General features: G+C 59.4%; 2 protein-coding genes across 12 annotated transcripts in view; one reads left to right on the top strand and one right to left on the bottom strand.

Moving 5' to 3' along the window:
- The first annotated feature begins 1,094 nt into the window (after positions 1–1,094).
- Positions 1,095–7,269, top strand: LOC120396055 (interleukin 18 binding protein). The gene is made up of 6 exons (XM_039520954.1): positions 1,095–1,228; positions 2,556–2,624; positions 3,465–3,530; positions 4,090–4,219; positions 4,705–4,929; positions 6,753–7,269. Exons 1-6 carry the CDS (start codon positions 1,204–1,206, stop codon positions 6,769–6,771), a joined length of 534 nt encoding a protein of 177 aa, XP_039376888.1. The 5' UTR covers positions 1,095–1,203; the 3' UTR covers positions 6,772–7,269.
- Positions 7,270–7,942: 673 nt separating this feature from the next.
- The window catches only part of NUMA1 (nuclear mitotic apparatus protein 1), a 69,303-nt gene continuing 50,126 nt past the window's right edge, over positions 7,943–27,119 (bottom strand). For 6 of the 11 annotated variants that reach the window (XM_039520940.1, XM_039520942.1, XM_039520941.1 and 3 more), the window contains 13 exons: positions 22,711–26,334; positions 21,808–21,849; positions 19,278–19,346; positions 18,566–18,676; positions 18,254–18,472; positions 17,279–17,436; positions 16,772–17,021; positions 15,874–16,165; positions 15,406–15,542; positions 12,011–12,223; positions 11,259–11,366; positions 10,795–10,968; positions 7,943–9,735 (listed from right to left, as the gene is read on the bottom strand). In XM_039520940.1, coding sequence (XP_039376874.1) covers positions 9,700–9,735; positions 10,795–10,968; positions 11,259–11,366; positions 12,011–12,223; positions 15,406–15,542; positions 15,874–16,165; positions 16,772–17,021; positions 17,279–17,436; positions 18,254–18,472; positions 18,566–18,676; positions 19,278–19,346; positions 21,808–21,849; positions 22,711–26,334 — 5,433 coding nt within the window. In that variant the 3' untranslated portion in view covers positions 7,943–9,699. The remainder of the gene's footprint in view (positions 9,736–10,794; positions 10,969–11,258; positions 11,367–12,010; positions 12,224–15,405; positions 15,543–15,873; positions 16,166–16,771; positions 17,022–17,278; positions 17,437–18,253; positions 18,473–18,565; positions 18,677–19,277; positions 19,347–21,807; positions 21,850–22,710; positions 26,335–27,119) is intronic. The other 5 variants (XM_039520949.1, XM_039520946.1, XM_039520948.1 and 2 more) reach the window with 5 other exon arrangements.

A 27,119-nucleotide genomic window follows, 5' to 3' on the forward strand; every position in this document is an offset into this window, starting at 1 on the left:
AAATGGGTATAAACTGGACACTAGGAAGTTTAGACTTGAAATTAGATGAAGGTTTCTAACCATCAGAGGGGTGATGTTCTGGAACAGCCTCCCAAGGGGAGCAGTGGGGGCAAAAGACATATCTGGCTTCAAGACTAAGCTTGATACGTTTATGGAGGGGATGGTATGATGGGATATCCTAATTTTGGCAATTAATTGATCTCTGATTATCAACAGGTAAGTATTCCCAGTGGTCTGTGATGGGATGTTAGATGGGTTGGGATCTGAGTTACTACAGAGAATTCTTTTCTGGGTGTCTGGCTGGTGAGTCTTGCCCACATGCTCAGGGTTTAGCTGATCGCCATATTTGGGGTCGGGAAGGAATTTTCCTCCAGGGCAGATTGGCAGAGGCCCTGGAGGTTTTTCACCTTCCTCTGCAGCATGGGGCACGGGTCACTTGCTGGAGGAGTCTCTGCACCTTGAGGTCTTCAAACCACGATTTGAGGACTTCAATAACTCAGACATAGGACAGGGGTTTGTTACAGGAATGGGTGGGTGAGATTCTGTGGCCTGCGTTGTGCAGGAGGTCAGACTAGATGATCATAATGGTCCCTTCTGCCCTTAAAGTCTGTGAGTCTATGAGCTGGGTGAGTGGGCCTCAGGGGGCATCAGCAGCCCGGGGGGGGTGCAGTGTCTCAGGGCAGTGGTTGGGCGGAACAGCAGCCAGGGCAGTGGGTCTTGGAAGTTGGGGGTCAGCAGCTGGGGAGGGGTCCTTGGGAGGGGGGAGTCAGCAGCCGGGGGGTCTCAGGAAGTGTCTGTGTGTGAGGGGGTGTCAGCAGCCAGGAGCATGTCTCAGGACAGGAGGGTGTCAGCAGCCGCAGAGGGTGGGTCTTTGGGTGATTGGGGGTCAGCATCCAGAGGAGTTGGTCTCAGGGCAGGGGGGGGGTCTCAGGGAGCCGAGGGGTGGTCAGCTACTGGGCCATTAGGTCCTGGGGGCCAGGTGTCATACCGCTGTGTGGGGATTGTGGCAAAGGTGATCAGGAACTCCCCCGCCACCACCACACACACACACACACACACACACACACAGGCCATGTGTGATTCACGCCCCCTACCCCTCCGCCCCCGCTCTAGGAGTGGCTGGGGACATCCCCCTTCTGAGGAAGCCACAGGATAAATACTTCCTCCCCGAGCGGCTCCGGGCAGACAGCCCAGCCTGGCAGGATGGACACAGCCCGTAGGCGCCCAGGTAAGGAGCAGCTGCTCGCACTTGGGGTTGGTTGGGTGGGTGGGTAGGGGAGGCACCTGGTTTCCCTTCAAGGCAGCTTTTTTGTCAGCCTGCCAGAAAGAGGCTGATTTGCTGGGGGCTCCATTCTTGGGACCCCCCAACATGATATGTTGTTGGGGGGGTCCCCAGAACAGAGCCCCCCCCCCCAAAAACCTCACTGGCTCTAACACGGGCTGGTGACGTCCTGTCTTGCTGCCAGGCGGGCTGGGACAGGCACTTTGGGGTTGGACTTGGGAGCTGGCGGGTCAGTTCCAGCCGGCACCACCTGGCTTTGGCCTTTGCCAGGGCGCTTAATTGCTGGTGGGGTCAGCGCAGTGGTTGTGCTCAATCCGTACGCCATGGTCCCTGCCCCCCAGCGCTTCCAAGCAAAACCAAGAGCAGTGGGAGGGGAAACTGAGGCACCGAGGGGCAGTGAGTGGGCAGAGGGGGGGATAGACCCCTGGCTGCCAGCCCAGTGCTCTAGCCATGCTGCAGCTCCCAGCCTGCCATGCCTCAGTTTCCCTATGTGTGAGATGGGGGATCACAGGGGGTTAGTGACTGTGCTCAGATGGGGGAGCCGGGGGTGGCAGGGAAATCTTATCGTGCCAAACTCCTTTGAAGGGCAGAAGCGATGGGGGGCTGGGGGAAGTGTTCCCGCCCCCCCCCCTGCAGTTTTGTTTAGGGAGACAGGTTCAGCCGTGAGGCCTTCGAGGGGATCGTCTCCATCCCCTGCCCTGCACGTGGCCCGAGCATGAGGAACAACAGCCATGGGGGCGGGGGGTGTCGGGGCGGGGAGGCAGGTGGCTGCTTTGGTTACATGGGCGCAGAGCCTCCAAGGGGTTCAGGGGCCGAGCTGCCATTGAGTTCGGTCCTCTGGGGCTCTGGGCCCGCGCAGCCCGTCCTGTGTCTGGAGGGTAAGAGGCCGGGGCAGCCGGTAGGGGCCCAGTGCGGGGACGGAGCCTGGAGGGTGAGGCAGAGGAAAGGTGCAGCAGGGTGAATGCAGGGCTGGGGGCTTAGGGTATTTATGGGTATCTGTTAGCAAGCTGAGCCCTGGCCACAAAGCATGGAGGCCCCTGTTGTATCATTACCCCATTGTACAGATTGGGGAAACTGAGGCACAGTGAGGGGAAGGGTCACACAGCAGCAGAGGTAGGATGAGTCCCCAGGTCCCCCTTCCATAGAAACAGGCTAAGCCCCCCTGCCTCTAGGTGGGGCACTGTGGCTTGGAGCACCCCATGGGCAGGGCGGGCTGCTCCCATTCCCCACCCCAGCCCAGTCATGCTAATGCTGCCTTCTCTTGTGCTCCCAGGTGTGATGGGAGCTGTTCCCTGGCTCTCTCTAGTCCTCCTCTGCGGCTGCAGCCACTTCCAGAGCTCAGGTAAGGCGAGGGCGGCCGGACAGTGTAGGGTCCTTGTGCTCGTGAACGTGTGGGACGAACAGCTCTGTCCCCGTTCCGGCGTAGTGGGGTGGGGACAGACGGACGGTGTGAGATCTCCGTGTGCTGCACCTCTGCCAAGGTCCCCAGGCCCCTGCAGATGCTGCTCTCACCCCCCCCCCCCCACAAAGTGTGGTGCTTTTACTGGAGCTGTCTAACCTGTTTGACTTCTCCATCACCTGGAGGCCAATCGAGACTCTCCGTCTGGGCTCGTGCAGGAGGGGGGTGGGTGAGCTCTCTGGCCTGTGTCAGCCGGGATGGGGAGGGGTAGGCTAGATGAGCAGAACTGGTGCCTTATGGCCTTAAAACTCTATGAATTCCCATCAATAATCTCCTGCCGCAGTGAGTTCCGCAGGTTAAAATGTAACTGCTGTGCCAACACTCTGACGAGTGGGGGCTTGAGGGACCAGCTCATTGGCTTTAAAAGGAAGGGTTCAGCTCCCCCTCCCCCTACCAAGTTGTGTCCATATTCCTGTCCCCTGGCAACTGTCATCATTTCTGAGCTCTGTTTCTTGCTGTGAAGTGGGCTGGGGTCCCTGCAATGTGTACAGGACTTGGGGGACTTGCTGGGAGCCTGGACTTGGGGGCTCTACTGCTGCCTCTGCCAGATTTACTCTATCACCACCTGGGCATGTGACAGCTCCATGCCTCAGTTTCCCCATGTCTAGCACGTGCTCTGCCCTCCTCTGTGTTGTTTGTGCACTGCCCAGTCTGTGGCACGATGGGGGTGCCCCAAGGAACCCCCCCCCCTCACTGCCTTTCACCGAACCCTTCTGCTTTCAGATGCAGCTTCCGGCCTGCGCCCAGAAATCATCACGCCCCTGAAGCCTGTGAAAAGTCCCACTCTAGGTAATTGACGTTCTCTGCCCAGCTGTGCACTGTGGGCACTGGGCAGGCGTGGGGGGGGACTCGATCCCAGCAGGTGAGGGTAGCACACGTGGCCCTGCACAGGGGGAGGCCAGCAGCCCTGACTCCCACTCGCACACCAGACACTCTACACCTGTAGCAATTCAACGGGGCCCAGCCGCACGCAGGCCCTGCCAGACTAAAGGAGAGACCCCTGGCTTGAGCGGCACGAGGGTGTCCAGCCCCCAGGGGGCTCTGGGATCTCCGAGAGGGCTGGCGTTCCCTCCACCAGCGGGGCCCACCCCATGGGGATGCAGTTGCCGTGGTGATGTTCCCCCAGCGGGGATGCAGTTGCCGTGGTGATGTTCCCCCAGCGGGGATGCAGTTCCCGTGGCGATGTTCCCCCCCAGCAGGGATGCAGTTCCCATGGCGATGTTCCCCGGGCGGGGGGGGGCGTTGTCCCACTGCTGCCAGGGGACCCCAGAGCCAGGCCCTGATGGGGACATGCCCTTGCCTTGCCCCCTGACCTCACGGCTTCCTGTCGCTTTGCCTCCTTGCCCAGGGAAACGCTTCAGCGTCAGCTGCCAGGCTCAGAGCCCCTTCCCGAGGATGACCCTCATCTACTGGCTGGCAAACGGCTCCTTCGTGGAGCACCAGTACCCGGACGAGGCAGTGAGCGAAGGGGACGTCGTGTGAGTAAATACCCCCAGCTGGGGGGGAGCTGCTGCCCCGTGCCTGCTAACCTGCCCTGCTCCCAGCGTGGGGAGCCCGACGGCACGGGGAGAGCCTGCAGCGGGGCTGGCTCGGGGGCCTGGAGCCGGCCCCTTCCCCCAGGAGCTCACCCCTTTGGCTCCAGGGCTCTGAGCAGTGGGAGTTTGGGGAGGGAGCAGCTCAGGCCAGGACTGGAGCTAAAGGAGAAGCGTTTGGGCTCAGGGGCTGCCCGTGAAGGTGCCCAGCGGCGCTGAGCCCCTGTGGGTCACAGCAAGGAGGGGGCGGCTCAGCAGCTGCAACTCAGAGCCCTGGTGCAGGGCCGTGACCCTGGCTTCACCCCCTCGCTCCCCTGCAGCTGTTTCTGGGGTGAGGGGGACGGTGACACCTAGTGGCGGTTTAGGCCCATGGCCGCTCTCCAGTGCCCTCGCTGACACCCAGCTCATGGGCCCTGCCTCTTCCCTCACAGAACGGAGCCCAGGGGCACCAGGGTCCTCCTGACCCGAGAGCTGCTCTTCCGCTCCTTCTCCCGGCGGGACTGGAGCACCTCGTTCCTGTGCATGGTGAGGAACCCAGCCGGGCTGGAAAAGGCCCTGGTCCACTGGGACCCTGAGCCACCAGCCCAGATCTCCGAGCCGCGGCAGGAGACCAGGCAGGACGTCCAGCTCCCGGCAAGCACCCCCACCGTGGACAGGTGAGAGCCCTTAATGGCTATGGGGATGGGGGAGGGGGCACAGGCCGGCCCCAGTGCAAAGCTTTGGACAGGGTCACTCACTAACGGCTCAAAATCAAAGGAAGCTGCCAGGGGATAAGAGGGACGGTTCTCTCCTGGGTCAGTAACTGGTTAAAAGGCAGGAAACAAAGGGTAGAAATAAATGGTCAGTTTTCAGACTGGAGAGAGGTAACTAGTGGTGTCCCCCAGGGCTCTGTTCTGGGCCCAGTCCTAGTCAAGGTCGTCATAAATGATCTGGAAAAAGGGTAACCAGGGAGGTGGCAAAGCTTGCAGATACAAAACTACTCAAGACAGTTAAGTCCCAGGCAGACTATGAAGAGCTACAAAAGGATCTCTCAAAACTGAGTGACTGGGCAACAAAATGGCAGATGAAATTGAATGTTGATAAATGCAAAGTATCAGAGGGGTAGCCGTGCTAGCCTGGATCTGTAAAAGCAGCAAAGAGTCTTGTGGCACCTTCTAGACTAACAGACGTATTGGAGCATGAGCTTCCGTGGGTGAATACCCACTTCGTCGGATGCATCCAATGAAGTGGGTATTCACCCATGAAAACTCATGCTCCGATAAATGCAAAGTAATGCACATTGGAAAACATAATCCCATTTAATTATGGGGTCTAACTGAACTGTTACCACTCAAGAAAGATCTTGGAGTCATTGTGGGTAGTTCTCTGACATCATCCACTCAATGTGGAGCCGCAGTCAAAAAAGCAAACAGAATGTTGGGAATCATTAAGAAAGGGATAGATAGTAAGACAGAAAATATCATGTCTCTTTATTGAAGATGGGGGCATACCATGGATTTATACTGTGTGCAGATGTGGTCGCCCCATCTCAAAAAAAATATTGAAATTGGAAAAGGTTCAGAAAAAGACAACAAAAATTATTAGGGGCATGGAACAGCTTCCATATGAGGAGAGATTAATAAGACTGGGACTTTTCAGCTTAGAAAAGAGACAAGTAAGGGGGGATATGATAAAGGTCGATAAAATCATGACAGGCATGGAGACAGGAAATCAGGAAGTGTGATTTACTCCTTCTCACAACACAAGAACCAGGGGTCACCAAATGAAATAAAGGCAGCAGGTTTAAAACAAACAAAAGGAAGTATTTCTTAACACAATGCATAGTCAGCCTGTGGAACTCCTTGCTGGAGGATGTTGTGAAGGCCAAGACCATAACACGGTTCAAAAAAGAACTAGATAAGTTCATGGAGGACAGGTCCATCAATGGCTGTTGGCCAGGATGGGCAGGGATGGTGTCTCTAGCCTGTTTGCCAGAAGCCGGGAACGAGCGACAGGGGATGGATCACTTGCTGATGACCTGTTCTGTTCATTCCCTCTGGGGCACCTGGCACTGGCCACTGTCAGCAGACAGGACACTGGGCTGGATGCACCTTTGATCTGACCTAGTCTGGCCATTCTTATGTTCTTAAGGGGTTGGAGGCACCAAGGCCCAGCTATACAGCACTTCCCCAGAGGTAGGGTAGGAGCTGCCCCATGCCACGGCCCCTACAGCCCCACACCCCTTCTCTTCGCTGTGAGTGGGTGGAGAGCTGCTGGGTTCCACCCCAGTGACAACTGCAAGGGGCTGGCTCAGAGTGCAGGGAATCAGCCTGCACCCCCAGAGCTGCTGGAGCCCAGAGGGAGGCAATCTCTGCATGGGGCACTGGGGGGGGGGGGGGCACCATCCCTCTGCAGGGCCCCATGGCCAGCTGGGCCCCAGCTGCGTGGGAACGGCAGGCACCTGCCAGCCTGGCACTAACCACACCTTGCCTTTCCCCAGGGCCGAGAGCACGGAGTGAGCGCGGGGACAGCAGTGCCGACCCGAGAGGCAGCGATATTGTACCCATGGCTGCCAAGCTCCACTTCCCTGCAAATCCCTGCCAGCCTCCCTCCCCAGCCCAGCTGCCCTCCCCATTCTCCCTGCCCCCACATGGAGCCCTGCAGGCCAGGGGCTGGATACAGCCCCCCCCAAACACACTGCACTGGCGGGGGAGGCTCCCGCAGGACTTGCCCTCAGGCCATGGCCTGGGAAAGCCCCTGTTTGCCCCCCACCCCCATCCCTCTTCCACTGGCAGGATCATTCTCAGCCCTAGTGACCAAAGCCGCCCCCTGCTGCCAGCCCAGCCTACGACTGAAGAGCAGGTTCCCTTCACTAGCTGCCAGCAATGCCCTGCCCGTTACATGCCCAGGAGGGCAGCACCAGCTTGCGGCAGGGGCTGAGAGCCCAGCACCCTCTGGCTGCCAGCGCTCCTCCCACTTCGCACTGTTTGTGTTAAATAAACACACAATGCTCTGCACTGGCTGCGCCACTTCCTTGTAGCCATCTCAGCCACCGGCGTGGAGGGAGAGGCCTTGTGGGTCAGGGCAGGGGGGCAGAGCCAGAGTGGGGTGAAGGCTTGCAGCACAGCAGGGGCAGGAGGTGCCAGAGGGGGAAGTTAATGGAGCCAGAGGGCAGCTCCAGGACAATGCCATGGGGGGGTGGGGTGGGGAAGGCCAGAGGGAAGGATGCAGCTGCAGCTGGATGAGGAGAAGGCTCCTTAACTCAGCCAGTAGAGAAGCAGCAGGCCTGAGCCTCAGGTGAGGGACACCGGGATGGGTGCGATGGGGAGGGGAGACAGGCCCGAGAGGAGGGAGGTGTGTGGGATGGTAGGAAAGGGCACAGGTTGCTGACATGCAGAAGCAGCTCGCTCCATGGAGAGGGTTGTGTGCCAGCAGCAGGGCTCACCCCATGTGTGCCCAGCAGACTGCAGCCCTCTGTGCGGGTGAAGCCGCTGCAGGTTCCAGCAGGCGACGCTGCAGCTGAGAGCAACCAGGCGGCCGTGGGGCTCTGGCAGATTCCCGCTGGGGCTGGGAGACGAGCCAGCAGCTCCCGCCTGCCCCGGTGGCTCTCTGGGCCTGCCTGGCCCCAGGCAGGGGCTGCTGTGAGGGCAGGAACTCGCTCCAGACAAAACGAGGCCTGGGAAGCAGCCGTCAGGAGAAAAATACAGTTTATTTACAAGTAGAAAGGGTTTAAAAATGACATGTTTCACTGACATGGAGACAGCCTCAGCTGAGCGCTCAGTGGGTCCCCTCCTGGCACAGCCCCCCGGGGCTGCTCTCTGCAGTTAAATCCAAGAGGATTCGAGACGTCATTTACTGCATCTGTAAAAGGAGGGAGCCCCAGCCGGGTGGGGAGGTGGGTGCAGCCTCCCCGCCAGCTCTGCCAGCCTCGCCCCTCCCGCCGGCCAGCACAGAGCTTCCGCTCCCCCCCAGCACTGACCCAGCCCTGCTCCCGGAGCACACGCAGCCCGGCCGCTCCTCTCAGCTGCCTGGGCCTTTGCTGGCCTCGGACGAGCAGCTTTCAACCATGATAAACCACGGGGCTAACACGGCCATTGGAACCCAGGCTCCGGGAAGCCAGCCCCCGTTCATTAGCTTGGGGGGAGCTGGAAGGGGGGACTGAGCGCAAGGTGAGGGGGGGGGGCGCTCTGCAGGGGGATACAGGAGAGCTCAGCCCTGGGAGATGAGTCTAAAACCCTGCCCTGCCCTGCCCTGGACACGGGGCACGGGCCATCCAGCTCTGCGGGGCTCAGAATCCCGCTCCTCGGGCTGCACACGCCCAGCTCCCCCTCCTAGCCCCAGCTGGGGCAGAGCCCACCCGCTCAGCAGCTCAGCCCCCGCCTGTTCCCCACCTCGCAGGGGAGCCCCAGCTGGCTGCATGGAACGACCCAAAGCAACGCAGCGGAGGGGGAGGGGATGCTGTGTCTGCTGCTGGCCCCCCACCCAGCACCTCTGCCCTGTACCAGGGACCCCCGCTGCCCTCCCTGTGTCCCGTGCAGGGCCAGCCAAGCAGAAACTGATCAGTCCCCCCCAAGAAGGGGGTGATCAGAATGATATGGAGGAATTCCCACTGGCCATAATCCTCACGCCCAAACCCCATAGGAAACAGGCTGCTAGTGCCACGCGGCTGCAGCCCCCACTTCCCTCCCCCAGGCGGATGCTAGTGTTTGAGGAAGGCAGCTCCCTGCAGGGAACAGCCCAAACTAGAGTTACATGCAAGAGACCCCGTGAGAACCCCCGCTCCCCACTAAGCCAGTTAAGAGCCAGTGGTGCCTCCCGTCCCGAGTCCTAGCTATAGGCACCCCCCAGGCAGGCCAGGGACCTGCTCCGAGCAGTTCTTTCGTGTTCTCCATGGGGAGTGTGAGGTCCCACTGTGCTCTGCGGGGGGCTGGCTAAGCCAGAGGGGGAGAGGAGCCCGGCCGTGCGGGTGAAGGGGGACACAGATGCTGAACTCCCCCCAGCTGGCCTACGGCAGGAGACAGCCCACGGCCACACATCAAAGGGCAGGGCCCTTTCCCTCGGGCTCTGCTCGGGGCTCACTGGGGAGCTCGCCCCTCTCCAGGATCCCCCTTCCGCCTCCCCAGCCAGCTCAGCACCCGCAGGGAGGCGCCCGGGTTTTCCTGCCCAAGCTGGGGCTGCTCCGAAGAGCTCCTCCGTTGTTCGGTGCCCAGCGAGCAGACTCGGTCCCTGGAGTCCTCCCCACACACTCAGGTCCCAGCTTCGCTGCCCAGCTCTGCCCTGGGGACCGGGGTCTCATGGGAACACACCGCTGGCTTCGGAGCAGGGAGGGAGAGAAAGGGCAAAAGCTTGATCCAGAGTGGCTGATGGAGCAGCTCAGAGCAGGATGGCGCCTTCGGGACAGCTTCACCCCGGCAGCCCCAGCACAGAGTGGGGCTCGGCCCGGGGAGTTAGAATTTCATGTTCTTGGGTGACTTGCGGCTGGCCTGCGGGGAACAGGCAGTCCAGTTAGTCCCAGCACTGGGGGGCCCCTCCAGAGCGACTGCAGGCCTTGGGGGGAGGGGGGGGAGCAGCCGAAGGACAGAGCCAGGGGCGCTCCCATGAAGGTGTGTTAAAGGGTGAAGCAGCCAGAGACCTGGGCCCGGATGTTCACCTGCCAGGCGGACGCAGGATAAAGGGAAAACCAGGAGAGGGCAGTTCCCCTCGCTCCAGGCAGAGGGATCCATGCACAGGCCACCCCAGGCCCGCAGCAGACTGGCTTCGGTGCAGGGGCAGGCTGGGAAGCAGGTGTCCCCACCCTCCCCGGAGGGGTCAGCAGCAGGGGAGGGAGTTACCAGCTGGGCCATGGGCTGAGTCCATCACCACAGCGAGAGCCCGGTCGTACGTGACAAGGGCAGGCCCCCACATGGGCCCCACACACCATCAGCCAGAGACTAGTGCATTTGCGGGGGGAGGGGTGACCCCTGGGTCCCCAGAGACGGTGCCGCCCACAGTGCTCGCAATCAGCAGCCCAGCCCCTCACTGCATCTCTACCCTGGTGGGCGGCTCAGGCAGCCTGGGAGCCCTGCAACACACAGGGAGCCAGGCGGCTTTGCCTTGCCATGGGGCCAGCCGCGGAGGTCTGTGAAAGGTCACACGACCCGGGTTGGGAGCCCCGAGGGGCTGTTCGGAGAGCCAGCTCCTGGCAGCGTTTGCTAACCCAGCCCTGCACCCCACGAGGCGGATGCCTCCTCGCCTGTGACGGGAAAGCCAAGACACTGTGGCTCCCCAGTCAGTGTCCGGGCACGGGGACCTCCCGGGGACAGACCGTTCAGCCCCCTGGCCTGCAGCGCTTGGCTGTGCCCAGCAGGGGACGCTCTGATTCAGCTCCAGCTGGGTCTCGCCAGCAGCTGCACGTCCATTAACTCCCTTGGGAGCTGGGGGCGTGCGGGGCTCAGTACAGGGGGACCCGGGAGACGTGCAGGAGATCAGGCGGGATCGGATGACTCCTGTCCTACAGGGACAGCCAGCCCAAGCCGGGGGCGGTGCGACGCCCTGCTCCATACCTTGCCCTTCCCCTTGGGCGACTTGGCCGTGGCTATCCTGGGGGACCGCCGGGCGCTGCCGCGGGGCGAGGTTTTGGGCGTGGTTTTCCGGTTGGTGCCCCGGCGCAGGAGGCTGCTGCCCAGCTTCTTGGGGGTGTTCAGGATGCTGAAGGCCATCGACTGGCGCCGGTCGGGCTGCGGGGAGAGAGAGAGCTGGGCCGTGTGGAGGGCTGGGGCTTTCCACACGGCCCGGCAGAGCCCCTCCGGCCTGGCCAGTCACTTCGCTCCCAGCGAGCCGTGGAAGGGACGGACGCTCTAGCTGCTGGCCGGAGTCTGGAGCAGGGCACGCTGCGGCGGCCCATCCCCCCCGCAGCTGGGACGCTGCCCTCCATCCTGACCCCGCCCCCGCCTTGCTAACCACTGCTGCTCAACCACGTCCCCGGGCTTCAAGCCAGCTCCGGCTCAGCCCCGGGGGCGTTGCTCACCTGCTTGCCGGTCGCTTGGGGCTCGCCCTTCCTGCTGCCACGCTTGCGCTCCTCGTTCCGCTCCCTGGGCGTCTGGGGCCGGGGGAAGCAGCTGGTTGGCTTCTTGGACTGGAGGGAGAGAGAGTCAGAGCTGGGACCCGGGCTGGCTGCTCCCCAGCCCAGCCCGGCAGAGGACAGCGCGCGTTATCGCAGCAGGGACATGCATCGCTGCACGTGCCCCATCCCCCAGGGGGAGCCGACAGCACCAGAGGTGACGGGAGGAATGAGGAGGGTCCTGCAGTGCTGCCGGAGTGCAGGCGGCAGGCCCAGGGCATGGGAATCCCCCGGTTGGTATTTGTATTTCCTGCTCGAGATCTCGCCCGTCAGCTGCCTGCCCCGGAAGAGCATTCCCACCCCATCAGCCGCATGCCCTCACCGTCCTGGTCACTCCGCTCTGTCTGCACTTTGGGGGGGCTAAATGGGGGGGGGGGGAGGAGAGCTCCCCTTGCTTGGGCCCGCCCAGAGCGGGAGCTAGCAGCCACTCTGACCCCGCCAGGAGCTGTGACGCTGTGCAGCATCAGCAGGAGTGCCCTCCGGGCCACCAGCTACGCAGTCCTGACCCCCAGGACCTGAGCCCCCCCAGCAATTCCCACTGCGAGCCCATCGCAGCCTCACCCCTTCCAGTGCTGTGTGCTCGTGAAAGTCAACGGACCAGCACTGCGCCCTGGGCTCACTCATGCAGCGAGCGGGGCAGGGCTCAGCTGGGCACTCACGTCTGGGGTGTCTGGGCCCTGGTGAGATTCATCTGAACTGCGCTTCCTCTGCTGCCGCGTGGCGATGCCTCCTGCCCAGCCGGTGCTCAGGGTGCTGCGACGGGCGGCTGCGCTCTCGATCTGCGAAGGTTGCATGCTGGCCCGGCGCAGCGTCTCCTTCGGGTCGCCCGTCTTCATCTCCTCGTCCGTGATGACGGTCAGGGACTGGGAGGGCTGGGGAAACAGGCAGACAGGAGACTGGTGACGCGCTGCCTGCAGCGAACACGTTCTCACACAGCTCGGTCTCAGACTAAGGCCAGAAGTGACCAGCGTGATCATCTAGTCTGACCTCCTGCACATCGCAGGCCACAGAACCTCACCCACCCGCTCCTGTAATAGACCCCAAACCTCTGGCTGAGTCACTGACGCCCTCAGATCTTGATTTAAAGACACCCAGGAAAAAATTATCTGGATCAACTCAGAGCCTTCCCCATCTAATGTCCCGTTCCTGCCATTGGGGAATTTTATACTAGCTGTCACAGATGGGCCACATGCCACTGTAGGCGCAGGCAGCCCCTCCGTAAACTTCTCAAGCTCAGCCTTAAAGCCGGTTAGGTTTTTTGCCCCCACTGCTCCCCTTGCAAGGCTGTTTCAGAACTTCTCTCCTCTGATGGTTAGAAACCATCTAATTCCGAGTCTCAGCTTGCTGATGACGAGCTTATATCGGTTTGTTCTTGCGTCCACATTGGTACCGAGTTTAAATAATCCCTCCCCTTCCCTGGTGTTTATCCCTCTGATGTATTTACAGAGAGCAATCATAGCTCCCCTCAGCCTTCGTTAAACAAGTCAACAGTTCAACAGTCTTGGCTAAACAAGCCAAGCTCCTTGAGTCTCCTCTCGTAAGGCAGGTTTCCATTCCTCGGATCATCCCAGTAGCCCTTCTCTGTACCTGTTCCGGTTTGACTTCATCCTTCTTAAACACGGGAGACCAGAACGGCCCACGGTATCCAGATGAGGTCTCACCAGTGCCTTGAACAGCAGCAGCAACACCACTTCCCTGTCTCTACTGGAAATACCTCGCCTGATGCATTAGCCTTTTTCACAGCCGCATCACACTGGTGGCTCATAGTCATCCTGTGATCAACCAATACACCCAGGTCTTTCTCCTCCTCTGCCGCTTCCAACTGATACGTCTCCAGCTTATAGTACAAATTCTTCTTGTTAGTCCCTCAGTGCATGACCTTCCACTTTGCACTATTCAATTTCATTCCATTTTCATTACTCCAGTTTTCAAGGTTGTCCAGATCTTACACAATACTCCTGTTCTCCTCCGTGCTGGTAATATCTCCCACCTTTGTGTCATCTGCACAGTTTATTAGCACACTCCAACATTTGTGTTAAGGTCATGAATGAAAAGCCTAAATAATATCGGTCCCAAGACTGATCCCTGCAGAACTCTGCCAATAACCTCCCTCCAGCCTGACAGTTCACCTGTCAGTATGACCCCTTGTGGTCTGCCCTTTAACCAGTTCCGTACCCACCTTTCAGTTCTCATACTGATCCCCGTCTTCTCCAATTGAACTAATAATTTCCCATGTGGAACTGTATCAAATGCCTTACTGACACCCAGGTAGATAGGAAATGCAGTAGATCCATTGTCTAAAAAAATCAGTTCTCATCTCCAAGAGATCTAGTTGGTCTGGCACAACCTACCTTTAAAACCATCTTGTATTTTATCCTAATTACCGTTTACCTCTATGTCCCTAGCTACTTTCTCCTTCAAAATCTGTTCCAATTGCATACAACCGATGTCAAACTAACGGGCCTGTAGTTACTTGGATCCCTTCCCCCACACCCTGCTTCTTAAAAATAGGTCCCGTATTAGCAATTCTCCAGTCATTGGGTAGTGCCCTGAGTTTACAGATTCATTAAAAATCCTTGCTAGTGGGCTTGCAATGGCACGTGCCAGTTCCTTGGATATTCCTGGCTGCCGATTACCTGGGCCCCTGATTTGGTCCCATTAAACTGTTTGAGTTTGACTTTCACCTCGGATGTAGTGATTTCTACTTCCATACCCTCCTTTCCACTAGCCGCCCTGCCGCTACCCCTACGCTCCTCATTACAAACAGAGGCACGGGATTCATTTCGGGGTTGGGCCAGGCCTCGATTATCTTTAGTCTCCCTCCCAGCCTCAGCTGCCCGAGTCAGAGCCAGTTAGCAGGTGCTCAGACTGCTGATAAATCCAGCACTGAAGAGGACAGGCTCACAGATAAGTCATGGGCTAGTCGTCCAAGTGCAGGTCTGAGAGCCAGAGCTCAGCTACCTGCTCCAACGCTGACCCAACATCTCGGGCAAGTCACTTCGCACCTCCTGCCACATCTCCAAGTCTGGGAGCCTGTTGCCCTGGTATCAGAGCACTGGTCGTTAATGCAGAGGTCCCCAACGCGGTGCCCGCTTCCATGTGCGCCCGTCTACTGGCCGCCGGACAAGCAGCCGCCGAAATGCCGCCAAGAAGTGACAACGTCAGGAAGTGCTACCGCCGAAATCCCACCGGTGACGCCTCTTGATGATGCTCCTTCACGGCAGCATTTCGGCGGCGACACCTCTTGAGGTTGCCGCTTCACAGCAGCATTTCGGCCACTGCTCGTCTGGCAGCCATGGTCCTCGGCGGCTAGGTGTCCGGTGCCTGCCCCACGGAAAAGGTTGGGGACCACTGCGTTAATGGATTTCTCCATCCTCACTACATCATATCACCCCGTTACACAGATGTGGAATGGACGGTCACAGAGTTAGTTGCAGAGTTCGGAACAGAACCCAGGTGTCCTGCATCCCAGGCGCAGCCCAACCAGCGGGTGTCTCTGCCAATGGGCTAACAGCTACCTAACCCCCGAGCGAGGAGAGAGGGCGGACTGGTCAGTGGTCAGCACTCCAAAGGGCCCCTGAGAGGAGAGGCAAAGGGTACTGAACTGATGCGATCTGGAAGCCGGAAGCCACAAGCACCAGCCAGGGAAAGCAGCTGAACAGAGGAAGGAAGCTCGTGCCAGCAGCCGAGGCTAAGAAAGGAAGCGCTACGCACTGGAGCCTGATCAGTGGGGTGGCGGTAGGGCATGGTGGGTCTCTCCCTCCTGCAGATTTCTGCTACTTCTCATGGGCCTCCACCCTCCCCAGCCCACCAACTGCTTCGTTCAAGACGCACTGCCATGGGCGGCCTACCAGGAAAGTCTCTTCCCGGATCGCTGGCAGTCCAGACTGCTGAGAGCCCACCGGCGGGGGAGCACACCCACCGACTGCAGGGGGAGGGGAGCAGGGAGAGCCGGGTGGTCTGGCCTGGCCCTGGAGTGGAGGGATCTTCGGGCAGGTAAGTCAGTGGTTTGTTTCTCTGGGGGAGGATTTGCCATACCCTCTCCAGCTCTTACCCTAGACTCCAGGGGGTAGCAGGTCTTCATGTGGGGAGGACACACCCGGTTGCGCTGCTGCAGCTCAGCAATTCGGTTCCAATCATCCAGCGGATCCGGCTCATCCTGACAGGTGCCCAGATAGAAGCTGCTGCGGCCTAAAGACCAGGGCAGGGGGCAGAGGCGGGAGCATTAGTGCGTCTGAGCTGAAAGACCCACTGGGAGACCCCACTGAGGCCACACTAACGTCACAGCAGGGGAGCGCCATCGTGCACAGACTACAGGGAGAGCTTTCCACTCCCAGCTCTGCTGGTGTACCCTGATCCTGCCCCACATCCCTGGACCCCGCCCAGCCTCTGCACCCTACTGCCCGCCCCGCCCACACCAGACTCCCCCCGGCGGAGGCTCAAATGGCTAACCATGCTCCGTAGCCAAGAAAGCGGCTGCCTGCCTCATTCACTGCACTGACCCCCCAGGCCAGGAACTCACTGAGGCTGGCACTGCTGCCCGCCTGAGAGCGCCTCAAGGAGCTGCGGGTGGCAGGCCGGTAGCCGGGTAGGCTGAGCAGCGCAGGGTTGCCCAGGGTCTCCTCGGGAGAGGCAGCTCCCAGCCCAGCGAGGGATTCCTGAGAGCGGCAGCTGGTGACGGAGCGGGTGGAGGCGGCCGAGCGCAGCCTGCTCCTGGCGGGGTTCTGTGCAGGGGCGTTCTGGTGGGCCTGGGCTGACTGCACGCTGTAGAAGGACGCGTTGGCGCTGTCTGGTTCCTCTGCCTCGGCCTGTTTCTGACGTGTTAGAACACAAGGCAGATCAGCCTCCTCGAGCCCTCCCCAGAAGCAGAGCCCCCTCAGCGTGGGCGGGTGGGTAAAGCTCGGGACAGCCTGCAGCAGCCCCCCCAGCATGGGCCTGCCATGGACCCAGCTGCCTTCCCTGCCTCTGGCGGGCACAGGAGAGACTGGGGCGGGTGTGGGATGAGGAACAGACGAACCACTCCAACCCCACCGCTCACTACAAGGGAGGGCTCTGCACTCAGACGGCTCCTCTGCCGCTGGCCATGGGGCCACGACTCTGCAAGGAGGCCAAGAGCAGCTCAGGGCTGGACTTATCCAAGCCTGGTGAGATGAGGGCCCAACGCCTGGGTTGGCCTCTAGAGCCGAGAGATGTGAGGAGCTCCCGCGCTAACACACCCTGGGCCTCCTGCCTCAGCAGATGTCCCACTTCCCCTCTGGCTGGGCGCAGAAAGCCCTCTGGCGTCGCTAGCTGGAAGAGCACAGGGCGTGATGAAGCAGAAGCATCTTCAGATGCACCTGTCCCCAGTGCAGCCCTGAGCCCTCGCTCCACCGGGCTCGGAGGGCCCTGCCCCCCTCCCCTCGCCAAGGACCCGGGGTTACTTTCGTCATGGTGATGTTGATGATCTGCGTGGTGCGCCGGCGAGCCGAACGGGTCTTGCAGCCCGAGTCGATGGACAGGTCGCCCAGGGAGCCAGTGCTGCTCTCCAGTTTGGACTGTGTGCGGGTGGGGATGGGGGTAAAATAGAGGCTCTCCAGAGACTCAACTTTACGCGGCAGCCGCTGGGATGTGAGCGATTCCACGCTGCCCGGCATGGCCGAGATTTCCGACTGGGATCGGCCAGGCTTCCTGCTGAGACGGGGAAAGGCGAATGCAGCGCGTCACGGTGCCCTGTCCGCTCCAGACAGCTCAGAGCACAATCTAGGCACGGACACCTGACCTGCATTTACCAGGCTGGCTGAGAAATGCCAGTGCAGGGATCGAACTTGCAGAGCTGGGCAGGAAGGGTCCCAGCTGAAGGATATCGCCTCTAACTCCCTCCCCAATTGGAGGCCCTGGGAACCCTGGGCCCAGATACTCTCGGCTGCCCCGGGTGGGGGAAGAGGTACCTGGTGGAGTTGAGCGGCAGCATCTCATCACTGCTCAGGTCCAGGCTATCTGTGCTGACGTCAGCCGGGTTCTGACGGAAGGTCTCCCGGCTCTTCAGCGTATCCGTAGCCACCTGGAACTTGCCAAGCTCCCGTAACTGGCGATCGGCAAACTCCACCTAGCGGGGAGGAATGGCACAGTGAGGCAGGCTGCGCTGCCCGGGTGAAGCTGAGGGACCAAGGGCCGGCCAAAAGTTGGACTGGACATGCAGCACAGGGGCAATAGAAACCCACTTCTGCTCCAGGAAAGGACTCTGGAGAGGTGGCAAGAAACCCTGGGGAACACAGCCTGACTCAAGGGGGATCTTGTCAAAAGCAACAGGCTGGGGCTCAAAGGGGCGGGGTTCCATTTCCAGCTCGGGGGGAGCTCGGGGAAATCACTTCCCCCCCTTGTAGCTCACTTCCTCCCCGCCGAGATCTTCCCCTCAGTCATGAGGCCTAATTCACTAGTTTGTGAAGTGCTTTGAGCTCCGGCTGACGGGCTGGAGGGTTACGGCATTACGGCCTCCGGCTGCGTGCGCGGGTTCTTGGGTGAATGCCATGCCCTGCAACGTTAGCTGGGCCAGCTGATCGCTCCTGGGTGACGGCTGCAACAGCTCTGCAGCAGAGAGGTTCTCCAGCAGAGTGGGGGAGTTAGTGACGACCGTAGGCAGTTGTTGCTTGAGAAGCGGGGTGAAGATGGAGGCCGGACAGCCGTGCTACCCCAACAACACACTCCATCACCGTTAAAACCCCGGCTCCCTCAACACTTCGGGTAACAAGCATGTTTGCTTCCCTGCTCATCCTGTAGGGTAGCCTGAAGCACCACGCTCCCCACCAGTGATGGACGGGCTCCCGATCTGCACCCAACCTTCCTAAACTGGGGTGCGTGTAAGGTAGATTGAAGGGACCCAGATCTCTGCCCCCGACTCCCTGCAAGGTGCAGCATCCCCGTACCTGTGCCTCCAAGCTGCGGACCTGGCTGGTCAGGTTCCTGCAGCTGAGCTCTGACTCCTTGGCCTGCAGGATGGATTGCTGCAGCTCCTTGGCCAGTCGCTCCGACTCAGCCTTGAGCTCGGCATTCTCCTTCTGCAGCTGCTCCATCCCCTTCAGCTTCTCCGCCAGGTCTTGGTTCTGCTGCTTCTTCGCCTCATAGAAAGTTTTTGCCTTCTCCACCTGGCAGGAGAGGAGACAGTCAAGCCACCGCCGCCTTCCAGTGTCCATGGGAAAAGATGATGGGCCCCAACGGAGGGAGCCAGCTGTCCCTACCTGCGCTTTATAGTGCTCTGCAGCCTTCTCCTTCTGGGCCAGCTGCTCCTGCAGCTCAGATATCTTCACCTGCTGGCGATCAGCCTCTGCCTGGAGCTCCCCTTCCCGCACCTGCGGAGCCAGAGGGAGATGGGAAGAGCAAGAATTTAATGGAGCCCAAGTGCTTCTAAGTCACCCCAGGCTCCAGCTGCATCATGGAGATGGCTCTTTGGCCATGCTTCCGAAGGGGGGTGGCCGCTGCTTGCTGAGGAGGATACCGAGTGCACTAGCAGCACAATCCAAAGGCCCAAACTGGCCTTTGCGCACCTGCAGAGAAGGCTGACAGCAGATGCAGCCCATTGGCACTCACGTTCCTCCCCTCGGAAGACCGGCTGCTATGGCAGGGAATTTTTACAGGGCAGATGTGGCTGAAACGAGGCTCCTGCAGCTCTCCCGTGCATCTACCCTCATCTGTGTTGTGAGGGGCATCCCACCAGACACAGGTCCCCTGTATTTCACCTGCCCCGGAGGGGCCCTCTGGTCAGCTGGACAGCACGCTGCAGGCGTTGTACTCGAGCGGGCTGCAGTCACCCCCTCTCTATTATACACAAGCTCAGCGCAGCCCTTGGGGGTCCCAGCAAGCCCCCTATGTGGCCTTGAGTCGGGCAGGTTGGTCCCCAAGCTTAAACACTGCCCTGGCCATGCAGGCCTCCTCCCGCCTACGCCGTGGTACCTTCACTTTCTCCTGCTGGGATCGGGTGGCTTTTTCATTCTGGGCCAGCTTTTTATTCAGCTCCTCCACCTAGCAGGGAACAGGAGAGTAGTTACACCAGCCGCTTGGAGCCTGCCCTCTCAAGGCAGCACCACCCCTTCGGCTGTCCAGGATTCCCCGCCTTGCCACAGTGCACCAATGCACTTCTCGCAAGCCCCCGGCCTGTAGGGCCTCCAGACAGCTGAGCCTTAATGCCTGGGGAAAGCAGTTGCCAATGCACCTAGCAATGGAAACCCTCATTGCATGAGCTAGATCCTGCTAGATCTCGAAAGGGGAGGAAAGCAGAGCGCGTGGCTAGTGCCATTGCCTCTATTCCTTAGTCCTGACCTCCCCGATCGCCTGTCACAGAACAGCTCCAGAGATTACCAGCGTTGCGAGACCTGGTCAGCACTGGCCAGCGGGTGGACATATTCCTTCAACAAATCCCCCCTGGAGGAATGTTTCAGGGGCATCACTCTTAGTCCCAGACCCCAGGCCCTTTACAGATGCACATTCCCACCCTTTCCCCAGCAGAGGCAGCACAGCCACCCTCAGAACCCAGCACAGACCCTCCTCTCAGCCCGGCCAGAGCAACCCCGGCGCAGGCCTCCACAATCCCGGGATTGGTTAGTGGCTTCTCCAAGCAGACAGCTCACAACTGGCTGAAGTGAGTCTTTCATGGAAGAAAGGTTTGCTTGACGCAGGCAGGAGAGCAGCTAGAAGCAAACAAGGTCTCTTAAGCCAAGACGTTTAGGGGCATGAGAAACCCGAGCAAGGAATGAAGGCATTAGATGCAAGAAAAAGCAAGCAATGACCCGCCCCGAGCGCCCCCTGCGGATCTAAGCTCCAGCGCTTGTCTCCATTGCCAACTGTTTGCCGTCCAAGCACCAACAGGAGGGGAGGATGCAAGGCCATTTTAACCACCGGAACAATTTACTAAAGGTCGTGGTGGAGTCTCCATCACTGACCATTTTAAAATCAAGATCAACACTTGAATGTTTTGCTCCAGGAATTATTGCGGGGCAGGTCTCTGGCCTGCGTGCTACAGGCCGGGTGATCACAGTGGTCCCTTCTGGCCTTGGAGTCCAAGGGTTCTCCTCCTTGCATTTGCCTTGAACCCAAGTCAATGGGGTGTCTCGGGATGATCACCCTCACCGGTACGAGCCCCGAGGGGATGTTCTCCGAGGTGCTGGGTTTGGACGAAAGCTGCATCTGCTTTGCACGGCACCGTGCTGAGAGAGCACGAATCAAGAAAGGGCTGAAGAGGCTAAGACTTGGCCATAAACGTGAAGGTAACATCAGCAGCTGTTAACATCCAAAGATCGGTTTGGATACTGGGGATGAGCAGACGCTTGGCCACTGCATTCTACAAGCAGCGGCCCTGTGGGATGCGTAGGGTTGGTTCTCCCAGCCTGTGGCTTCTTAGCAGGGGAGGGTGCGTGGCCCAGTAGCAAGGGGGGCCAGAGCAGACCAGAGGATAAGGGGCAAGGATCCAAACCCAGCCCCGTCTCCCAGCAGCCAGAGACCCTCCTCTATGAAACAGGCACCTAGTGGCCATGCAGTCCCTTCGCATGCAGCGTATAAGCACCCAAGCAAGGTATGCAGGGCTGGTGGGGCACTTCTACCCGGAAAAGGGACCAAGATGGCACCATGGGAGGGGCTTCACATGTGTCTCCCTGTGTTCTTTCCTACGTGCCATGCTGCAACCCGCCCTGCTCACACAGCAGCACCAGGACTACACGCTCTGCGGGGTCACAGCCCACCCCAAGTTACACCTCTGCCCTCCCTGGGCCTAGAGCTCAGTACCAGCTCTGGGGTGGTGCACACGGAGGTAACCAGCAACTCTGACGCTGCACACAGAGCAGGAAGGGGCTTTGTAGTCACTTTTCAGAGCCGATCTGTGCTAAGGCCTCACGCGGGAGACGCTCTCTGAGAGCCCCACCTCCAGTCAGCGCCTGACCGGGCAGTTTGGATTCACTTGAAGTGCAGGATCCACGTCTCGGCCTCACTGCTTGGGAGAGGACAAAGGGGTGGGAGCACCCTGGAGCTGATGCCCAGCCGGCAGAAGGGGAGCAGCGAGAGCAGGACACGGAGAGTCCCCGCACTCCTCAGAGGGTTGCTGGGGGTGGAGAACACCTGCATGGATGCCTGGCTGCTCGGCTCAGATCGCAGTGCAGCGCGTGGCTGTTACTGCGGCGGGGAAGGGAAGAGGAGGGAACGAAAGACACGCTGACCTGTGCGCAGTGCCGTTCCGTGCAGCGTTTTAGGCTGTTACATGGGCAGGTTTTGGTGAGAGATTTCATGGCCTGGGTCCTCCCCACACAGGGGTGAACGTGCAGCTCAGGGGAGGGCAGCCCAGTGGAGCAAACCAGCGTTCGTGGCTCGTTCTCCGGGAAGGCCCAGCGTCCCCACCGCAAACAGTTAACAGGAGACGGCGGCTGTGGCGGGAAGCGGCAGCAGCTAGAGTCATGCACTGTCACCGTTTAAGCAGCCAGCACTTCGCATGCGTTACCTGCTTAGCTTGTTCTTTCCGAAATACCTCTAGCTGCTCCACCTGTACAACGGGGCGGGCAACGAAGGCACAAGTGAACACACCACGCCCACCAGAAACAGACCGCCTACGACAAAGACCATCCCTGCTAAACCTCTACAAGGGGGATCTCCAGCGGGATTTACACTGTGCCCATCTCCTTGGTCTCTGGGTGCTACGACAAAGGGATGGCTGGCCCCTAAAGCGCAAGAGGAGTGCCGGTCTGTTCTCTCTCCAGATCCCAACCAGCCTGTGTTGTGCAGAAGGTCAGCCTAGCTCAACCCAGCAGTCCTACGGATCAGATTGAGGGGCCCAGCCTCTCTGCGATCTTAGCGACTGCTTTGCTGTGCCAATGGCCCCATCCGTCTGAAATCACGTCCATGTGCGACTGGCTCAGCAGGAACATAACAAGAGCTTCGAGCGATTGCACAGCAGAGCTGACCAGCAGCAGGGACAGATTAGCTCTCGGGAGCAGAGATGCTGCTTTCCAGGCCAGCATCACCAGCCAAGCTGGCCATGTAGTGGAATTAGCCGGCCAGCTCAACCACCTCTCAAAGGACTTGCCCAGGAGGCGTCAGTGGGCTGTTCGTGGGGGCCGGCACCGTTTGCTGCAGGTCTGGAGAAACTTGCTTCCCTTCTCCACTCCCAACTGGCAGCCCTGACACCCTCGGGTAGCGCTTAGCTGGGAGGGGCGGGGGTTGGCCTTTAACAGCAGACCCCAAAGCTCTCCGAGAGTCCTACCCAGGGCAGCTTCACGTCCAAACCGCTGGAGTCCCAGTAGGCGAGTCAGGACTTGCCCTTCCCTTCTCAGTCACTAGCCTTCTCCCTTCCTGCCTTCGGCCTGGGCAAGCCCAAGCCAAGCAGAACGCGTAGCGGGTGCCCTACCTGAGTCGTCAGCTTCTGCCTCTCCTCCTGGAACTTTTGCCTCTCCTCGAGGACCCTGACCTTGGCGTTCTCGTACTTGTTGGTCATGGCCTCCAGCTTCTTCACAGCGTCTTCAGCCTCTCGCTGGCTCCCAGCCACCAGTTTCTCAGACTCCACCTTGAGGGCCTCCATTTCCTGGCAGTGCTTCTCCTTTATCTGGCTGAGCTCGGCATCAAACGTCCGCCGCCCTTGGCTGGACTTCTCACTGAGCACGTGGTTCTCCTCCATCAGCTGGGCGTTGGCCTGCTGGAGCACGGCGAGCCGCTCTGCATAGCTGGCGTTTTCCCCCTGCAGCCGCTGCACGGCGCGGTCTTGTTCAGAGAACCTCCCCTTGAGGGAGAGGAGCTCTGCCAGCTCCAGCTTGGCTCTGGCAAGCTCTGCCTCCAGAGCACTGGCTGTTTTCTCCCTCTTCTCCAGCTCTTCGCGGTGTTTGCTTTCCAGGGAGGACTGCTCAGCCTGTTGCTGCTGGTAGAGGCGTTTCACTGGCATCAGCTCCCCGACCAAGGCTTGGGCATTTGTGAGCTCTAGCTGCAGAGAGGACAAGAGCTGTTCCTTCTGGAAGCACTTCTCCTGCCAGGCCTTCACCTCTTGGCGGAGCTTCTCCTGGCATTCGCCTTGGGAGCTCAGTTCCCTCTTCAGAGCCTCTATGGACATCCTCTGCTTCTCAGTCTCCTCCTGGTAGGCCTGCACTTCGGCCTTCATCCGAGCGCATCTCTCTGCTGCTCGAGAAGCGGCAGTGGCCGTCTCAGTCTGGAGCATCCGCAGCCTCTCTTCCAGCTTCTTGCTCTTCTCCGACTCTGCCATGATCAGGCGCTTCAGCTCCTTGCTCTCTCCCTCCTTCTCCAAGACCTGCAGGTGGAGGATGGACACTTCCTGCTCCAGGCTGCCAATCAGGCTGTTTTTCCTCTCCACTTCTTGACAGCACTGGGAAATTTGTTCCTTCCAGCTGTCCTCCGACGTGCCCTTCTCTTGAACTGAAGAGCGCAGAGAAGCCAGCTCCTTCTCTGCTGCGGCGATGGAGTCTTTACTCTGGGCCAGCTCTTTCCCCTTATCCAAGAGCTCTTTCTTCAGCATCTCTATGGTGCCATCTTGCCCAGCCTGTGCTGACCTAGAGGCTTCCAGGAGTTTCTCCAGCTCCAACACTTTCTGCTTCTGCTGCGTCACCTCTCTCCTCAGGGCCTCCAGCTGGGCTTCCTGATGCTCCGAAGTGGCTGCTTTAGTTTGAGCTGCTGCTTTTTCTAGGCTGGCAATGGTGTCTCGCTGTTCCCTGCACTTCTGCTCCATTTTCTCCATTTCAGAGTGGAGCATCTCGCTCTCCTTCAGCTTCTTCTGGTAGAGGTCTTGGCTGGAGCTGGATTCCTGTTCTGTGTGTCGGATCTTCTCCTCCAAGCTTTTGAGGGACATCTCCTTGGAGTACACAATGGACTTGATGCTGTCAATCTCGGCTTCTCGGGTCCTGGCAACCTCCAGGAAGCCCTGCAGCTCATTTTCCATCTTGGCCGCCCGCTCCTTCAGTGCCTCCACGGAGGCAAGCTCCCCTTTCAGCTTGACAACAGTCTTCTGCAGGTCTCTCAGCTCCTCGTTACGGGAGACATTTTTCAGACGGAGCTCGTCCAGCTCCCCTTCCTTCTCCTCAATCAATTCCAGGGACCTGGCCAGCTCCTGCTGGTGAGCAGAACGCTCGGCCCTTTGCTCATTGATGGAGTTCTGCAGCTGGACTTCCAGCTCTGCCTTGCTGGCTTTCTCCGCTGCGAGGTCTGCCTTGGCTTGCTCCATCTCCCCGGTCAGATGCTTCATCTCTGTGTCTCGAAGAGCTAGCTCCTGTTTCTGCTTCTGCAGCGTTTCTTCCAGCCTGGTGCTCAGCATCTTAACCTCATGGGACAGTTTCTCCACTTCTAGTTCTCTCTCCTTCAGGACCAACGCTGCTCTGGAGAGGTCAGACTCCGTAGCTGTTAGCTCCTCACGCTTCTGTTCTCCAACACGCTTCACCGTCGCTTCAAGCTCGGCCGTCTTGAGCCTTTCATTGGACAACTCCTTGGTGACAACCTTGAGTGTCTCAGCTGCCTTCCGTGCATCCATCTCCAGCCGAGCTATGCGCTGGGCTGCTTCCTGCTGGGAGGCCACTGTCTTCTCCTGCAGAGAGGCGAGATCGTCCCTGAGTTTTAGCGCCACGCTCTCCTTCTCCTTGACCCGTGCAACGGCATTGGAGAGGTCAGTCTGAAGCAGCGCCAGCCTCTCTTCTTGCTCTGTGGTCAGGCACTTCATCTGCGCCTCCAGCTCTGCCACTTTGCCCTGCTCCGCCTGGAGCTGCTGGCAGGCCTGTTTGTGGTCTCCACTCAGAGCTTTTATGGTCTTCTCCAGCCTCTCACGCTCTCCGTCGCCCCCTTTAGCGGCCGAGGACATTTCTGCCAGCTGGCGTTGCAGCCTCTCTGTCTTTGCCCTGTATTCATCTCCCAGCTGCTGCACCTGCAGCGTGAGCGCTTGTCTCTTAGCCTGCTCCTCGCCCACCTCCTGCATAGCCTGATCTCGGTGCTCTGCCAGCTGCTGCGTTCGGGACTCCAGCTCAGTTATCCTTTTAAGATTCCCTTCAAGGGTCTCCGAAGCCCTCCTCTTCTCATCCTCCAAGATCCCCTCTGTGTTCCGGACGGACTCTTCCATGGCCAGGAGCCGCTCTTGGAGCTGGGCGTTTTCCTTGGCCAGCCTCTCCTTGTCTGAGAGTTTCTGCTGACCTTCTTTCAGCTTGTTCTCTAGTTCTCGGAGCTGGGCTCTCAGTGACTCAGCAGCTGCTGCTTGAGCCTCGCTCTGCGAGCACCGGGCAGTGAGTTCAAGGACTCTGGTGTCCAGCTCTTGGACTCTCTGGCTTAATTCAGCTTTTTCCCTCTGTATCTCTACAGCAGAGGCCTGGCTGGCATCTCTGGCTTTCTCCAAAGTTTGCAGCTGAGCAGCCAGGGCTGCCAGCTCCGCTTCCTGTTCCTGCTGGAATTCCTGTAGCTGCCGCAGGGCAGACTCCCTTTCCTGCATGGCCTTCTCATGCTCTTCTCTCAAGGATGCCAGGTGTCTGGCTTCCCCTTCGCTTGTAGCTTCCATCTGCTGGGTGAACTGCACCAGCTTCTCCTCACTGTGCTTCAGGGTGTCACTGAGCTGGTCCACCTGGAGGCTGAGTCCTTGGATGGTCTCCCTGGAGGATTGCTCTTGCTTCTGGAGATCTTCGACCAGCTGTCCCTTCTGAATCCTCTCCTCCTCTACCTGCTGGTGAAGAGTCACCAGCTCCTGGTCCCTCTGGAGGAGGAAGCCGTTTAGCTTCGCAATCTCTGTGGTGAGTGTGTTTACCTGGGCGGTCAGGCGCTCCTCCTGCGCTCTGGAGTCCTGCTCCAGCTTCTCTTTAGCCAGGTGGAGCTCGGAGACTGAGCCCTGGAGGTTGGCGATGAGGCCCGTGAGCTGAAGTTTCTCCTCTTCAAAGCGGCTCCGTTCAGACTGAAGATCTGCCTCCCGGAGGCCCTTCTCCTCTTCCAGTTGACGGACTGTGGCTTGGAGCTCTATCCCTTTAGCAGAGAGGCTGGCCACTTCATGCTTTAACTCTTCAAGCTGATAAGAGAAAGGAAACACTCATCAGTGGTTTTCCACAACAGTTCAGAAGATCTAGACACTTCTGCCTCAGAGAGCTGCTAGCTCTTCCTCCCCGCGAGCTGCCGCACATTCATGGCAAACCCAACGCTCGTTAACTCTACCTGGCTCCTGTGTGTTTTTTAGTTCTCCCACCATTGCCATGCTCCAGAGCAAAAGCTGCCTTTACTGAGCTGAGACCTCTTGCAGCACCGCCACTATAGGGTAACAGGAGAGCCCAGCAGCCAGCGAGCACATCAGGGGCCACCCTCTGAAATACGTACTATGCAGAAAGGGATCGTGCTTGGGAATCTCTCACCCTCACCATGCCCGGCAGCAGGAGAGAACTGTAGCTTAGCCATCTTTGTTTCTGCCTCCCTCCATAACCAGGAGTGCCTCACCCTTCTACCACACCCCCTGCCCAGCCAGGAGAAAGAGGTCCTTGCCAATCATAGAATATCAGGGTTGGAAGGGACCTCAGGAGGTATCTAGTCCAGCCCCCTGCTCAAAGCAGGACCAATCCCCAGACAGATTTTTACCACAGTTCCCTAAATGGCCCCCTCAAGGACTGAATTCACAACCCTGGGATTAGCAGGCCAATGCTCAAACCACTGAGCTATCCCCCACCCCTCAATGCTGCTTGGTAAGTCAGAAGAGCTGTCAGTTACTTCTGAGCTGGGAAATGCAGAATCCACCTCAAAGGGACTGGGGTTCTCCTCAGCATGCAAGCGTTCAGCTCTTTAGTTTCTTGCTGCGGTGCTAGCAGG

This window comes from Mauremys reevesii, linkage group 1 (assembly GCF_016161935.1).
Source record: "Mauremys reevesii isolate NIE-2019 linkage group 1, ASM1616193v1, whole genome shotgun sequence".
NCBI classification, from domain to species: Eukaryota; Metazoa; Chordata; order Testudines; family Geoemydidae; genus Mauremys; species Mauremys reevesii.